This window comes from Calypte anna, chromosome 6 (assembly GCF_003957555.1).
Source record: "Calypte anna isolate BGI_N300 chromosome 6, bCalAnn1_v1.p, whole genome shotgun sequence".
Lineage (NCBI taxonomy): Eukaryota > Metazoa > Chordata > Aves > Apodiformes > Trochilidae > Calypte > Calypte anna.
In genome coordinates this window covers 18,802,932-18,821,166 of record NC_044252.1, presented here as the reverse complement: position 1 = coordinate 18,821,166, position 18,235 = coordinate 18,802,932, and the positions used below count along the sequence as shown (strand labels likewise).

At 36.3% G+C, this 18,235-nt stretch overlaps 1 protein-coding gene across 4 annotated transcripts in view; it reads right to left on the bottom strand.

Moving 5' to 3' along the window:
* Positions 1-18,235, bottom strand: part of TBC1D12 (TBC1 domain family member 12) — a 43,881-nt gene that overhangs the window by 6,849 nt on the left and 18,797 nt on the right. For 3 of the 4 annotated variants that reach the window (XM_030453475.1, XM_030453471.1, XM_030453473.1), the window contains exons 3-9: positions 13,966-14,022; positions 7,687-7,802; positions 5,892-5,974; positions 4,283-4,400; positions 3,851-3,957; positions 3,141-3,221; positions 320-414 (exon numbers count right to left, since the gene is read on the bottom strand). In XM_030453475.1, coding sequence (XP_030309335.1) covers positions 320-414; positions 3,141-3,221; positions 3,851-3,957; positions 4,283-4,400; positions 5,892-5,974; positions 7,687-7,778 — 576 coding nt within the window. In that variant the 5' untranslated portion in view covers positions 7,779-7,802; positions 13,966-14,022. The remainder of the gene's footprint in view (positions 1-319; positions 415-3,140; positions 3,222-3,850; positions 3,958-4,282; positions 4,401-5,891; positions 5,975-7,686; positions 7,803-13,965; positions 14,023-18,235) is intronic. The other variant, XM_030453472.1, reaches the window with a different exon arrangement.

Genomic DNA, 18,235 nt, shown 5'->3' with positions numbered 1-18,235 from the left:
GCCTGACGATGTATACCAAAACACATCAAGATTTCTGTAGAAGAAATGAGAATATTCTCATTTTTGCATATAATTTCAGAAATATTAATAGAAAACACATGCAATTTTTCCAGGAGAAAAAGCCTTATAGTCCCTACTTTATTCTAATTTTAAAAAAAAAGATTACTATTTGCTGTTGTATGTAGAAAATAATTTTACTTTTGTTGTTTTGTACAAACAACTTCCAACAACTGTTCCATATTTAGTCAGCTAGGTTTCTTTTCTTGTTTAACTATTCGGAAGCTTAAAGCTGTCATAACTGAAGTTACAGAAATCTCACCTTCTGGAAAATATACAGGGATGGAAATGTGCGTGATATATCCAACTTAATTAGCTCCAGACTGGCCTCACGATCAGCAACAGATGCACCTACATCTGCAAACAAAACCAATACTTACTAAAACTAACAGATAAATTGTACAGACCTCAGAAGAAAACTGCTATAGGCTCATAAAGACTTTAAGGATCTAAGTTACAATTCTTGGAGTATGCTTCTACAGTGCTTCAAGAGCTAAAACTGCACACTGATACCTGGTATATGGCATCAACTCTAAGAAGTGAGGGAAACTATCAGTAATCTGTCTATTAATTCTTTATTCACCTCATACAACTTTACACTGTTCAGACTGAAAACTAACAGGTTAACTTCTAAACTTCTACTTCTGTATAACACTCTCTCCGGGCCCTGCACTCTCTAGAATTTGAACTTTGCCCAGCCCAGTCATTGAAACCCCATTTTCTATCTTATCTTCTGTTGTAACTTCAGTTACTGAGTCTGTGCAAGACCAGAGTGAGAGAACTGCTCTTGAGGTAGATGGGATCTAGTGGGATATGAATTTTCAAATCTTTGATTCCTAATTGGCTCTTTCAAGGAGTGGAGAGCAGTTCTTCACCTGTGAAGTCAGGCGTATTACTTTTGACGTCACTCATGTCTCTCTTTTGAAGCTCTTCTCATGTCTCACTTTTACTGAAGGTAACTAAAATATACAAACTTCAAAAAGTTTCCAGAATTGACCACACAATTATGATCTAAAGAAGTTACATTACTTCTGAGCTCTCATTAACGTTCATTTGACTCAGATTTTTTTGTATCCCTAGGAGTGGCATTCCTCGAATGGCAGGAGAAAAGGCAAGCATTCACTCAAGAAAGTCCAGAAAAAATTCAGCTGGCCCTTGGGTTTTCTCTATCCTATCCTTCACATGGAAGCATGATGCAAATACTAGTGATAGGAGAAAAATACATGAAGTCACTTGGAAAAAAGGCTCTTTCAGAGGTCTTAAACCAGTCAAGAGCCAGCTGGGAAGCAGAAGATAGCAGAATTTGAGGAATAGGCTAAACAGAACCTGCTCTACTGCAGTCTGGAAAGCAGCAGTTTCTTCCTGTCCCCCTAAAACTAAGATGGCTGCATTCAGCCATGAGTGGTGCTGCTGCAGGCTGTGCTAGGGGAGTTTGGGAGAAAGAAAGCAATTATAATTACAAATAAAGCATACACAGGCCAAATATAAAAAGCTCAATAACTGCTGCTTAATCCCCCCTTTCTCCTTCAAAAGAATATTAATAGGATAATTTGGGATAGTTTCATTTGGGACCATATCCATTTCAAAGGATATTCCCAAGAAAGATTACAATGTATGCTACAGAGCATGAGAAACTCTGGATTTATACCAAGAAATCCAGTTCAAGTCCAAACAAGGAGCTGGGGGTCTTTTGAAGAGTTCTGGCAAACAACACATCTCTTAATGAATGTCTTGAAAACACAAAAAAATACTTCTCATGCTTTAAATTGGTCAAAAAAGTGTTAAGATATTTGAAAAGGAAAACCCTCAGAACTAGTCAAATATGTTAAAATGAGCCTAAAATAATTATCTTCCAGACGTTGCTACATTGGTAATTAGTAAAAAGCACAGAGGGCTGGCTTGCTTTTTAAGCAGAGATTAACATTCCTTTACTCAAAGTTTTCTGTTATTACTACGTTTTCCAGAATATATGACACAATCAAATTGGACCCTTCCCCATTCCATTCCCATCCAGAAACTACTGCCTTTCCAAAATAAACAAACTACCTTAGCCTTCCCCCCCCGTCAGCCAACATCCCCACAAGAGAACAAATGAAATGCCACGTCACAAACCAGGGCAGTGTGTTTGATGGATAAACAGAATTTACAGTCTGTACACACACAATTTTCTTACGCAACTTTCAGATGAGCCTAAAGACCCCCAAAACTTACAGACACAGTAGTCAATTAGTTAGGACAGACTATGGCAAGTGCAAACAAAAAAGTACTTATTCCATTACAAAGGCATTTTTTCTTCCCCCCCACCAGATAAACCAAACCAAACCAAAACCAAAAAAAAAAACCTGCTCAACAAAAATAGTTATTTCACAGCAGCTGGTACTGACAAGCATTATGTAAGAGGGCAATTTAAAAAGTAACTGTTAACAACACAAGGAGTTCATGTTTTATAACAAGGATATATCCTTAAAACCACCATATAACCATATAACGGATATAACCATTATAAACATCATTGCTATTTTTAACGGGAAAAATAGTCACATGAGAGAGCAGTATGCCAGTACTTATACTCCATTACACAAATAAGTGTGCTGGCATCTTCAATTAATAGATTATGGAGAGGCCTTCTGGGCTACCAAGGAACCCAAGTGGGTTCCAAAGTGTGTAGTGTGTTACATATTCATCACCTTCTGATTCTACAATCAATATACAGAGAATAATCTCCTTCTTTCCAAAATTGTGGAATACCAAAATAAGAACCATCTAAGCAGAGTTAAGCAACAGCACACACTCTACTTCAATTTTCCGTTTCTTCTCTTTATATTTCACCTAAAACCCAGAAAAAACCTCATTAATTTGAAAGTGAACTAGCACCCACAGTATTTCAATGCATCTATCCTTGATATTTAGTAAACACTGTTAAGCTCTTCACTGAGTTGTTATAAAACCCCAAAAATTTAAATAGGGAATGGCACAGAGCATTTTAGCAAGTATTCCTAATGCTGCAGTTTAAGATGAACTTGTGAGAGTTTCTGGGTTTGTAAAGGCAAATAGGAGGCTGTCAAGCATTCAGGAGATCTCACCTTCTATGTCATTTTCACAACTTGTCTCACTGAAGCTTTTCCATCTCTCCTTAGCTCTCGACAAGAAGATTTCATAAAGTTCTGCAAGAAAACAAAACAAAACCAACAACAAAAAGAGACATGTAAGAAAAACAACCACCAAAATAAAAGCATTTGAAAATAAGTATTTGCTGCCTTGGTTTTGTTGCTCAGTTTAATTTTAAACACCGAGGACAGGGGAATAACCACTGGAGTACCACTATACAGTTTTATAGTGTGCATTGTGTTATAATTTTGTGGTGAATATGCAAAGTACAAGACCAAAATCATGCCAAAAAATTCAGATTTTTATTTTTGTCAATGGACTACAATGCTTTTGGTTCATCAAAACCCTTACTTATGAAATAAAGCAATTCCCCCTTTCCATCCCTAAAGACAGCAAAGCTAAAAATTTGCCAATTTTACACGTAAAAATTATTTTCTGGGGGACTGCTACCTTAACCCTTGTAAGACTAAAATGGTTTTGTAAGTAGGTTTTGAAACTTGTTTCCATAATTCAATAATTTATTATGATGTCTAATTGTAAAAACCAAATTATTCCTAAGATTGTGAAATACAGTTCTTCAAAAAGTAAAATATACCCTCATTTACGTTTTTTTAACTCAAGTTTAAATGTGTCTTTGAAAGTAACCAATTCATTTTGCACTAAAACATGATCTGTTAAGACATACCAGGAGTGATATTTAATTCATTTCCCACAGCTAGACTCCAAACTTTCCCACGTACACTCGGTGGTAGTCCCTGCCACCACAGCTCTCGAACTCTTCGGGTAGCACGCCTAAGGAAGGGAAGTAACACAAATATATACGCAATATACTGCATACCTTGTTGTCTAAAACCATTAGGCAGCTTAAAAGCAAAATAATATACTGTTTCCCAAATGAATATTGTAAGATCTCTGCTTATGCTACAGTCCCATTAAAACACTAAGCTCACAGAAAGCACATAAAATGTTGTTCTGTAATGACTTCTCACTATATTATGGCAACAAATTTGACTTCTTGACAAAACAGAAAGGAAAAGGAAAATAAGATATGTGGTTTCTTGGTTTCTAGAGGAAAAATAAACCAGCCTTGTATCATGTATACAACAGTTCTACTCACATGCCTTCCCAGTTAGGCAGTATTTCATTGACCCAAATCACCATAGCACTTGCGATATTCTCTTCTTGCTTGAAACGCTCTCTCATTATTTTTTTTCTTTTATGTGCTTCTTTAATTTCTGTTAAACATAACATGTTAATAATTCTGTATTAGTCTATATAAATTATTAGGTAAATATTCTGGCTATTATGTAATAATTTTGATGATGTCTGAAAGATATCAAGGGTGAATTTCTGTTGATTGTAGGAGTATTTCTCAGGAAAGGTTTTCACTTTAGCTATTTTTAAGTATTCAAATACAGAGCAATTTAGACAAGCTAAAATCTAGCTAGAAAACAGCATTCTTTCCTGCATTACACAGACTAAGAAGCAAGCACATCATCAGCACTGGTCTTCCTGTCATTAATGTCACAACATGTTCTACAAAAACCTGTTACTTAGACTAATCAGCAACAATTATAGGTAAAATTATTATTCAAAAGTGCAAGTCTACATCCACTTAAATTTTACTGAAACTTCTACCTAGAAGGATTATGTATTCTTTTCTGGAAAGAGGATCTACAGATCTGAGATAAAGCCACATGCTGAAAAAAAGAGGAGTTTTCTTTCTGCCTTCTCTTATAAAAGGATCATTTGTAGATTCCTTTTATTTAAGGAAAAAAAAAAAAAAAAAAAAAGCAATGCTATCCTGGCATCACTAAGATCCACAGTAAAATTGCAAGATTTTTTTCTCTTTATGGATGCATTAGATACATCAACAGAGTAACGTGTGTAGTAATTGTTTCAATTGTTTATTTACTGACACTCACTACAGATGGCCAGCCCTCCACAGATGCAGTTAGAGAACAAGAACCAAAGATCACACCTTACAAGATGCACAGCAAGAGAGGGGTGAAATGAGTTGTCAGATGCCTTGGATTTCCTATTACATCTTTGAACTAAGCTGCCACAGATCCATAGAGGCTCAGTCTCTGACAGTAGAGATGCTTGCAGAAGCTTGCATCTCTGACAGTAGCCCAAGTAAAACATGCAGCACAGATTCTTAAAATAGCTTATTCCCTGAATACTAGGCACAAGACTACAGAAGTCCTTTCAACAACTATTCATAGACTGACATAGTACCAGATGCTACAGATAAGTGTACTTTAAAGAACAGATCTAGAGGGACTAAGAAGGTTCATACAGGTGCAGCTGGTTGGAAAAAAAACCAGTTTTTATTGGTCTTCACACTGGAATTGATCGCAATTTCCTGAAAAAACACATCTTTAAGCAATCATCTTTATTATACTTTGGTTCTCAGTAGCAACTACAGCAACCTAGCTTTACAAAAAGAGCCAAAGTACCCAGAAAGTATGTAGCTATCACATTACACGAGTAGTTTTATCAAGTTTCTACTTATTAAGTAAAAACTTAAACTGACTTCTGAATCTTGTAATGTTCACTGTGATGGAATAAGAAAAGAATTTAATGATTATGTTTTAAACTGTGTGTACATATGTACCAGGGAATAACCTGGATGTTAAACAAGGTTGTTTACTATGCCTACTATCCAGAAATCACTGTATTTGCTGCACAGTTAAAAATAAAGTGATCAGTAACAGTTAACATACCTCGTTTTTTTGCCTCTGCCACCATCTCATCATATTCTTGTCGGTGACGTAAAGCCTCCTCCACTGATTTGGCAGGAAGATTTCTGAAAACAAGTTGATCCTGAATTCAATACACACAAATGACATTCTGAACCATTTCAAAGCAGGTTTTAATTTGGCTTTTATCTAAGGTGAGGTTGTCACACTACCAGCAGCAGTAGAGGACTACCAGATGTCTACTGTTTCTGCTTATTAGTTCTCCTACAGCTCCCTCCAACGCTGGGTTATTATTTTTGTTGAACATCTGGAATGATGCTCAAATGAAGTCTGCATGAACTGACAACAGGGGAAAAAAAAGATATTCCATATAACTGAGTATTCCAATGCATCATCATTAAATACACTTGCATATCAGCACTCCATTTGTTCATATGAAACCTATAGTGATGTATTTTGAACAACAGGTAAATGTTCATATTCCTAACAGTTAGATCTTTAAAACTCCCACAAGTTATAATAGAATCTTCATCCCACAAAATGAAGAAAGGGTAGATCTCCATTGATGTCAGAGCTATAGCTAAGGAAGCTTGCTGGAGGACTATAAGCTTCATGATTTTAATATTTTAAAAAATATGTATATTCAAGGATGTGGCAACACATTAAACACTTGAGCTGACACTCAAATCTGAAACAAGTGGAAGTGACATTTGTAAAAACATACCTACATTACTCTGGGAAATATGACTTTTTAGAAGTACAGAGACTCATCACAAACCAGTTAGTGCATATTTTACTCTTCCAACAATAAAAGAAATACTGCATTTACGAAAAGATAATAATAGTAATCTGTAACTCCATTTAGGATATTTGTCATAGTGTTGAATGAGATTATATACCATTAGAGACAATTTCAAAGAAAAAACTTTTTGTTCTATCTTCTTTTCCTAGTTGAAATTGGTTAGAGCAAACATTTAACAGTGCCCTCACAAGCTTCTTAATGTGCAATTTGAAAACTTTTGCTTGTTTGCCTTTCTGGCAGAATGTGTTCCTAGTCAGCAAGTCCTCCTCTTTCCTTCAAATTGATGAAAACTGTATAGCTGAAAATACTGACCAAATTATTACTAATTTTTCAGTACTTTTTTGTTTGTACTTAATACAGTTTTTGTTGCATCATCATCTGCTATTTCCTTGCTTTCAGCTATAGTTCTAAGGAGGAAAAAACATAACTGGTCCAGCAGCAAGGAACAGTTTCAGGTAACACTGTAATCTTGGTTCTAACAAAGCACTGAACTGTAGCTGCCAGATACAGAATGAGCATTCAGCATTTGTGACTGGAAAATATTTCCTGTATTTCCAAGGCAATTCTTACCACTCCTGCTGTTAACCACATAATGCTTTTTTTCTCAAAGACTCTTCTGGTAAACCGAGTGACAACTACCACAGTAAAGTCTTCTCGACTGGTACAGGAAATTAGGTTTCCAGAATGAGGGAAGGAGAAGTGAGTGTGCACTAAGATGGCAGGGAAGAAATCCACAGAATTCTCTGGGAATTTATCTGATTAAGGATACCCACAACACTATCACAGGCAGCTATGATACACAGTAGATAACAGACTGGTGGTCCCACTACAGCAAGACAGAATTTCTCATATAGGCTATAATTTACTTCAAAGATTCTTCTGGGACTATTTCTTAGGCGATTATTTCAGATGAAATAATCCAGTAATACTTTTGTGCAAGACTTGTGAAGTTTAGCTCATCAGAAACACAATTAATAAATTCAGTCACCTTCAGGTGCACAGCAGAATTGTACTTACGCTGGTCGATCCTCCAGAATCAGAGCAGTAGTTGAAAGTGGTTCAAATTCAATATTTTTACGCCTTCCTGCTGGGGCTGGAGGTTTATACATTCTGCCCGTCCGTGCTTCATATTCCTAAATTATATTATTGTTTAAAATTAATATTCAGCCTTGAGCATCACTGATTAATAAACACAATTTCACTGGTTTAATAGTAATAATAAGCATAATATAACTTAACACTTTTTATTAATGTTAAAATATGTAATATTGAATGATTTAAGACAAGAAGGAGCTAACATTACAAGTCGAAACTATAGCAGGACAGTGCAGCTTTCCAGGACTGCTAAGTAAAGACAGATGAGAAAGCAATTTCTTGTATCAACACAATCTTTGATTTATTCTAGTTCAATATTACTACTGAACATCCAAGGATCAGTAACTATTAGGAAAGCTATATAATCTTCACAAACTAATTAGTGCACTGGTATATTTAAGTAATCTGTGAAGCTAAGCAAGAAAAAACACCATTTCTTCCTTTGATACTAGCCATCCTATAGATCTGGTACCCCTCACCTTTCTGAAGACTTTAGCAAGACCCACATTCTCCAGAACTATCTACACAAGACTTGGGTGACAGAATGCCAGTATTTATCATTAGAAGTCTGTTTTACATTATTTCTTTCTCACATGTAACCTACTTAGGAAAATATTTGAAAGCTTTTAATACACAGAAGATACTGAGGAGGAAAGAATTCCATTCCTTTTTCCACAGAGAAACTCAATAAAACAAATATGAGACAGTCTTTATTTACGAAAAAGGCTAGACAGAGACAGATGAAAACCTCAAATTTCATGTTCCCTCTTCTTTAGCCTCTGTAAATACAATTTTACTGCCAAGTTACTGGGAAACTCATTCTTACAATCCAGAAAAGGTTATCTGTGAGAAGACTTCCAGCTTATTCCTAAACCAAATTATCTTGTGGGTTCATGATCTTCTTAAGAACGAACACCAAATACTCACTTCTCTGCAAGTCTTCTACATGCATTCAACATACAGTCAAACACACAATACAAAGAGTGAAAAGAAGAAAAAAAATCATTTTCTTAAGTGAAGAAATTAAAAGTACTTGAGTCATGTACTTGCACAGAACACACAGCTCTATTCTTAAATACAACCAAGTGAGATCTAACTTGTACAAATTTTTTTCTTATCTAAAGACAGTTTGTTCTTCTACATCTGTAGCTTTAATAATTACATAAACTCAATCTCAGATTAACCATTTTACATTTAAGTCAGCAAAAATACAGACCAATTATTAATTAGGTCATGTATCTGCTCAAACATCATCTTCTCTACAAAGTGCTCCCAAATCAATCTCATACATATCACACAGCTTCTTGTACACATTAGCTCCCTTGGAGAGAAACAAAAGGCTTTACACATTCATTGTTCATTGGTAGCATTACAGAAACAGAGCTGACAACCTTAAAGCTATTGCATAGCTTAAAAGTTCAGTTCATGGTTGAAGTCCAGAAAGTCAAATGGGAAAAGACCTCTTACAAACACAACAATGCAGCCTCCCATTTCCAGAGAAGGCACAAAGTTTCTGCCTAACACTAAGGTGGTTAAAATCTTTATGCTCAACAGCCTCCTCACCCTATCCACCCCAACAAGCTCTAGCAAAACTTTCCTTCATATTGACCATAAAACATTAAATGATCCCAAAAGTATAATCTCAATGAAGTCATATTAATCTCAAGAGGAAGTTATCACAGACTCACTGAGGATGGAAGGAACCTCTGGAGATGATCTAATCCAACCTCCCTGCTTAAAGCAAGGTGAGCTACAGCAGGTTGCATAGGGCCTTGGCCAGCCTGTTTTTAATACCTCCAAGGATGGAGACTCCACTTTTGCTAGGCAGAGGCACCTGCTATTCTTAAGTGATTTCCTATCCAAGTATTAGCAGGCACAACTTGTTTGCCTCAGAAATCATGGATCAGGTGTGTTCACAGTAGTAAGGCCATATGCATCATATGCCACTACACTTTTCAGATCCTGAAGAGTTATGTGGATTTCTTGCCCTTTTGTTTTTCTCATTTGTGGGAATCAGAAGAAAATTAGTTTGACTGTCAAAAAAAAGGTGATTGCACCTCCACAAAACAAACTAAGTAATGCCTTTGAATATTCTCAAGTGTTTCTCTTCTACCCGAAATTCTTCAGATAACCTTTCAGCTCTCCACCCTTTGAACCCATGTCATACCCTGTGTACCAAGTAACTCGTTTCCTTGGCACTCTGGAAAGACATGCAAAAACCTGGAGCAACCAGCCTACTACTTCAACTAGAGGAGAAGAAAAGAAAAGCCCAAATATGCACCTTGTACAGAAAAAGAGGGAGGAACTGCTTGCTGTCATAGTTTATACATGCATCCACCCTAAAAATCTCATTTTTGTGAACGCAGCGACTTAAAAGTTAGTAGCCAACTGTTCTTAGAAATATTTAGAACTAATATTTAGAACTAAGCCTCTGATCAAGAACAGTAACTACACAAATTTCCTAGAAAAAATTCCTTTCCTGAAACGTAACTCTAAAGACAAATTTTGATCAACAATAATACACACCAAACATCATCTGGCACATTCAAATTAATACCTTGAACAATGGACATACAGGACTGGTAGAGTTTTGTTGTAATTCATACAAGTATGGAAAAAAAAAAAAAAAAGGAAAAAAAAATGAAAAACCCCAACATTGACTATGTGAACGAATACACGTGTTCTTAAGCAGTGACATATTTCATTCCATCCAAAGCTACAGAAACACTGCAGGGGCTCCTGCCATGCCTTGTACGTCAGGCTTATCCAGCACATTCTTAAATTAGGAATGCATTTTGAGGTAGCAGCAGGAGGTGAGCATCCAGGCTGCCTGCGGCACAGTAGCAATGCCATCTCTCATACTCTTGGTATAAGTTCTGATTTACTTTTTCACTTCTCAGTATTTTCTAAGTGGATCCACAGAATGAAGTTCATTTATGAGTCAGAGACAATGAAGCTCAAACAGCACCAACCTTTTCAATATTCTTGCACACCTAATTTGTACAGAAGATGAATTAAAAAAGAAAAAACTAGCACAACACTGCAAGATGAACATTAGAAATGAAGCCATTCTCGCCTTATTACAGGCAACATATTTGAATGGTGCTAGTGTTTCTGGCTAGCATACATGCTAAAACTATTTCCAAAACAGAGAGAAAAAAAATATATATATTTCCACAAAAAAACAGAACTTATCACCCAACTGTGTTTCTGGAATTGAGCACACTTCATAAGCAGCTGTTTTTTGCAAGAGAAGAACACATGAATAGAGAGGGAAAACTGTTAAGCATTACTAGGATGAGTTACAGCAGAGACCAAAATAGACTCAGACTCTTCCATGGCTGTACATTCCCCAAGATTAAATATATGCCCAAATATAAAAACTTGACAATGGAAGATGATCTTCCTCAAGCAAAGCCCATGCTCCAGGAAGATTAGATCCCAGAACCATTAGACATGCATGAAACTCAGTTTGTACAACTAAAATATTCTTTTTTGTCTGGTATATCCAAATTCTTGGCACAGAATAAAAAGCTTGAGCTGACATAACATTTCACTTAAAAAGATTGAGCTAATATTCTTCCAATAACAAGGTACAGCCACAATTTTACATTGCATGTCTTGTCAAATAGTTAACATGAAGGGCATATGCCAGAGGACAGAACAGCTGACAGCTAAAGTTCAAGACTGTTGGCATTTTTTAAAAAAATAATTTTGGAAGTGTCATACATATGAATCCAGTGGCATAAGGAACACTGTTTAAAATTTATTACAGTGTATCGGGTACTTATTAAAAGTTACAGAACATTTCACAATCCTAAAATAAATGAAGTAAAACAAAAAAACTCATCTTCAGTAGAAAGTAAAAATAATTATTTCCTTATTAAGGCTGGAACTGCATCTCCTCCCATCTACTGCCAGTAACCTACCAGTTAACAGGCTAAACACATGTTTTTCCTGGAAAGCACTGGGACAATATACTGAAGAGCACTTTGATATGTGGAAGGGCTTGTATTTCTGGTATTTATTCCTACAGAAATACAGAGAAGCCTAGTAACCCATGAGCAGGTAAATAGGGCTGAGGAAAAAAAGACCTCTGCTTAGAGATTGCCTTAGTGCTTAGTAAAAATAAAAATAACCCAAATTATTATTTAAAAAAAAAAAAAAGAAACAACCAAAACCAAACAAGCCTAACAAAACAAAAACAAAACAACCAACCCACACACAGAACAACAACACAACCCTGATGTTTTAAACAAAAAAGAATAAACCTAAAGAGGTCTTTATTGATATCTTCACGGAAAACCCACAAAACTGGAGTTTCTTTCACCTTTACTCAGAAGAACCGTACAGGACAGTCAGACCACTCAGCTTTTTTAGATATCTCTAAACAGTGCTGGATTGAACTAATATATGCATAATTGCCCATAGCTGCTGCTTCCAGCATCTAAGCAAAGCAACTTACAGAAAGGAAAACCAGCTGCATCACAGTGTTCCAAAATCATTAGTTGACCTTAAGCAGGGTATACTTGTGGGGATACCCTATTTAACTAAATGTGCATACACAAGCAATAAAGCTTTGAAGAAATAAATACAGACCATGAAATTTAACATACACCTTGCTGAGATAAGTTTTGATCTACTTAGGATTCAACAAAAAATATGAACTCCCAGAAATCAGTGATCAAAGCCTTGGATTACAAGGATTGTGGAAGTCCTCACAGACTTGAAAGCAGCAATTATACAGATTAAGCACCACAGAGCCAGTTATGTTTGAGGTATGCCGGAGGAAAGTGACCTAATGGGCGACACTGAATCAACAAAACATGCACCCTGTGTATGACAGTTTCTTCTAACATGCTTTACTCCTTCCAGCTTCTAAGCCTGATACTGAAACAGGTTTTATTCAATCAATTATGACACCTGTAACACCTTAAAAAAACTAACAGAAAATTTATGTGAGAAGAATTTCCACTAATGCAAAAAGATTTCCTCCTGTCATCATGTGTCTCTTTCCCCAGCTTAATAGTAAAATTGCTCAACTAGCACTGGTTACAAGGTGATTATAAACAAAGAAGAGCTTACAGCAGATTAGATCTCACTGAAAAATTCTATGAGTCATACATTTTCTCAGAACTAAGAATGCCAGGTGCTATCAGAACAGACAGAATAGTAAATTCTTTCTTAACTTTCAGGTGATACAGGAAGAGCCAATATTGAAGGAGGGGGAAATACAAATCTTCCCACAACACAAGAGAACAATCAAACAGACACTCGAGTTTCTAGGTCAACCTTCCACAGTAATGCCATCTTCACTGGTGATGCCATCCATCTTCAGTTGTTCATTTACTTTTTTTTTTCCTCAAACAGACATTTAACAAGTTGCACTGAGTTGCATCTTTTGTTGTTATTGAAAAAGCATGAAACCAGGGGCTTCTGGGCCCAGTAAAGAAGAACTGAGAGTGGCTGGACCAGGTAACATGAACCACAGGTATCATGTATCAACTAGCAGTCAAGTTTCACCAAGGCAAGGTAACAGTCCACAGAACTAAAACGCCAACTTGTACTACTTCTGTTTAGCAAAGAGTGTGGGATTACATAGAAAGTCTTCAAAGTAGCAGGCATGTGCATCAGACCAGCTTCAGAAATACACCAGTCACATCACATAGACATAAAAGCATATGACAAGTTTCAACAGCCACACTGTTCTAGGTTTCCAGTTTCATCTTGGAAATAGCAATTAAAAGCATCTGGTATTCAGAAGTGCCACTGTTAATAGCTTGTATGACTTCGTGAAAGGAAAAAAAAAAAAGACTCTAGGATATCAGTTTTCCAAGCTAATACAGGGCACTCAAAAATATAACAAATTAAGCCTTTTAGCAACTTTTACCATTAAGAAAGGGGGCACAGCAAACATAGCAAGTAAACTACCATCAAGCTCTAGCATTACCTATTTCTTACTATTCAAGAACATGCAATATAAACAATAATAAACAATAAAGCTATCACTTTAAGTTGTTAGTGAATTCATGTGCAAAGTTTTAATTTTTTAATTTTACTAATGATATCTAATGAGCTGATGGTTAGTGCCATAAAATAGTCATGCTACTGAAAATGTGATGCTTGTTCTATTTTGATGCGTGCTACACAGTCCCATGCAAGGCATTGACAACTAGAAAAAATATATATTAAATTTCATACCCCTGTGTTTAATAGACTGAGAGCAGATATTGACGCAAGACTGCCAGAACTGTCATCCTAATGAGAAAAACAGAAGCAAAACCTTAGTGAATAAATGAAGGTAAAGACCATTACAATATAGAAACATGCAAGCCAAAATTTAAATTCACATGTAGAGTATTTATACTTCAGGTTTGAAGAAACACAAGTGTGTTGCATATTTGATTCCCCAGTCTTCAAAATATACCAAGACACATACAAAGACTTTCCACTTGTGCAAGATGTGTATAAACAGCTATTGGGACTATTTTTATGTTTTAATTAAAGCTTTCTATTTTCTACAACGAGCACCTCTGCCAGAAGGAAGATCTTCCATGGCATGTCTTGAGTGCATGAGAAAAGGCATTTCCTGATACACCATCTCTCCCCAGTCCACATCACCCACTGAAGTTATACTTATTTAAACACTAACCTTGGAAGATAACTGTTAAAAATGAAGGAAGAAAACATTGTCTATAGGCTGACACAGAAAACAGAAACTGTTTCTCTAAAAATTAATCTTGAAGACCTGACTTTCCTTCAGCTCATCTTAGACTGCATCCAACACCCACTTAGTCCTTTACCAATAAGCTAGTTAGCTTTAGAGCTTCAATTGAATACTTAAGAACAGTACTTACACTGTGAAGAAAGGCAAAAGAAACATAACTGGGCTTGGATAAGCATTCACCAAGAAACAAAATATTAGGGTAACTTATAATGTAACTTCCACATAAAGTGTTTGAGTTTTTCTATTTAGTATGAGGGAGTAGAAAATATGACTTAGAGTAGGCCTAGAGTCCCCCTCCCTCCCCCACCATGTCATAATTCATATTTCTAAATTGAAAGCTAAAAAGTGAACTAAACCTCAACAACAACCTCATGTGAGCTAAGATACATTTGTAACACTTTGAGAAACAGTCACTTAAATTAAAAGTGAGATACTGGAGCAAGGCAAACAAAATGGGCATACAAAAAAGCCCATAAAACCACAGCTCAGTAGGTTGCCATTCAAAAATCAAAGCTGGTTTTCTAATAGACAAGCCAAGCTTAAAGGCAGTGTGGGGAAAAAAAGACACAGCTGTTGCTTTTAAGCACTGGATTACAGTACCTGGAAGGAAGAAAATAAGCTTTTTATCAAAGCTTCAACATTATTTCTGAACATAACTGCACTTTTCCTTTACCACATATTCCCCAGACTAATAAAAAGCATTTTAAAGGCTTTATTCTCCCTTGCCACATTATTTTTCCCTTTCCAGTACTGAAGTACCATGCGAGAATCAGAAGGATATGGCTTACATAAAAAAAAAACAACACACACACCAAAAAAAAAAACCTAAAACCAAAACACTTTAAAAAAGTCACCAAAAGACAGTCTTCACCACATCAATCTTTTTGCTAAATCCTATCCTTTCAGAATCTGATACAGCCCACCTATATTATGATTTTGCTATTGCAGCACCACAAATTCCCAGGGGTTAAGTCTGCTAAACCTGCAGAAGCTCACTTTTAAAGAGTGAGCTTATTTTTATCTGTGCCATGCTTTGCTAAACCGATTCAAAAGCCCAATAGAGGGGGAACCATCCCATCAAAAAGAGGATCCAGAAGACCATGAGAAATTCTAGTTTCCTGGTACCAAAGCAAATCAAAGGCAATCCTATAATTTTTACTAGCTTAAGATTTTTTATATTTTTTTTGTTTCCCCAAAACACAAGAACAAAAATGAGAACATGTACAATGCTTATGCTTTATTTTTCCAAGCTTAAGGAAGAGAAAGCTTCCTTGTCAAAGCAGCTACTAGGAGCTGAACTGTGTTTCACATACTCAACGTAAACAAAAGAAGAGGCATTTGTCTCACAGAGGTCCTACCATTTTCCTTACCATTTTTGTAATTGCCAAAATCTAGAATACTGGAGAAGGCTTTTGGAAGACTAACATCTTGTCTTCTCTCTAGCACAGCATTTTACTGACTCTATGCATGACTGCAAAGATGACAGACACTTCTTGAGAATCCAACAGCTACAGTGTCTACAGAGAAAACCAGCAGTTTCTCACTCTGCCAGTAGATGAACTGATATTCAGGTGTCACATGTTCCTTCCAAGACCCAATAACCAACTACTTCTGGTCTGTCTGGTTTAAAGGCAGTTTGTTACCCACATATTTCTACCTACATCTTCTAAACAGGAACATCTTGCCTTTCTTTGCTCTCCAGCAGTAGTACAAGACAAGCCAGCATGACTCCTGTGTAGATTACTATCTGCTTAAGAACCACTCCTATGAAAAAGCATCTAACCCTGTATTTACCTACTTCCAGATACTCAAATCCTTAGATTTGTTGACAAACAGATACACTTTTAAAGAACTAGATTTATGCACTGTTGAACAGAAAAGATAGGAGGGAAGAGTTAATATTGCAAGTTGAAAGGGTCTGAGCAGTATGAAAACTGATTCAAAATCCATCTGTTCCTCTGAAAAGAAACATCCAACAAGTCTTGTCCCTGGGAGACTATGGGAATTGTGCTGATTAAGTGAATACAATTTCTCCACTAGATTTCAGGGCGGAGATAACAACATCAGACAAATATGCAAGCAATAACTCTATTTTCTTAACCCTCGAGTAAAGTATTTTTTAACTTTTTTTTTCAGAGGTTAGTTGTAGGACAGTGACTAAGTCATCAAAATCAGAGTCAGTACTTAATGGACTGTCTAAAGTTAATACCTTCCATTTTGTACACAAGATGACAACTTTTGAAAAACATAGCTTTATTTCTGATTAAGCAATCATTTCTAAACCACTGCAGGCTTTTCATAGCATGTCAGATTTAAATGGAAAGAAGTTCTTCCCCCTCCTTATTAAAGGCCGTCACTGACAGTACTTTGTTAAAGCTACTGATAAAGTGAATTTGGTGTTTTACTTTACCTTCCCATGTGTATTTCCATATTCTGAGCTTACTTTAATTCAGGCATATTAAGAAAAAAACCCCACGACACTGCTTTAAACAAATCAAGAAAAAGTATTCAAGACTGTTTTAATAAAAAGAGCTAAACTTGATGAATTGATATTCAGCATCATCTTGAGATGCTCATTTCCTTAACTATAAGCACAAAAAATCAAGCTTGCATTTTTCAACAGAAATAGGCATTTGAAGTCAATACAAACCAGAATATTATACATCAAGCCACAAGTTGGTTTCTGCTTTAAATGTTTCTCAATTATTTCAGCGTCTGATTTAAAACAGATTTTGGTTCAGAATGAAAAGAATTCAACAGACTGATCATTAATGACCACATACTTTTTATAATAACTGGTTTTATTACACACAGTTCATGAAAGAAAGCACACTTCCTAAAACCATCGAATGCATTTGGCATTTGCAATCCTAAGGAGCTGCTATTTTTCCTTTTTAAAAAAACAGTAAAGGAAGGAAGCCCAGAGGAGGGAGATGTCCAGCAAAAGAGTTGGCCTCAATCACATCCTGCTTGGGCAGCTCTAAATCCAAGGAGAGCCGAGCCTGCCAGCAGCTGTGAGCAGGGAGATGCAGCTGCCAAGAACTTTCAACCTCTGACCCAGTTCCAGCTCCAGCATCTTGCCCAAAGCACCCTGATGGCAGCACGGCTGCCAGGACTCTGCCACCTCCTCAGCCAGGCAAACCCTGCAGGCAGCTTTTTGACTCAAGTACTTATCTTCTTTTAGATATGCTAAGAAACATGCAAATAAATTATTTACAGTTATACTCATTAAACTGTCTCTGAAGGCACAGCTGACTAGCAACGTTGTCTGAAAAATGTCTGAAACAGTATCCCCAGATAAGTTTCCAGCTTCTCTTGGAAGTTACTTAAGATGCCAGAACCACTGTGGGATTTCTCTGAGGGACAGGGACTGCAAGCCCACAGCCAGTCATTCAAATGTAATTATCAATTCACTACCTCAACCTTAACAAAACAAAACTAACACAGGAGGATTCCATCAGTCAGGGTAGAAAGTGGGCATGTGACCTCTACCATGATTTTACTATACATCTACAACAATGCTTTTTTTTTCTTGTTTAGTATTAGGAAAGTCCTTTAAGCTTAACAGTATTGCCATAAAGCAAGTATTATCCTTACCTAAAAGACTTCCTCCTCCTACTAATTATGAAGTTTTTCCTGTCATGAGTTAATTATTCACGCAAAAAGGTTTCTTAAGAACCCATCCTTCATCTGAAGGATGCTGACTCATTACTAAGCTTCCTTAATCAAGGGTTTATTTGCAGC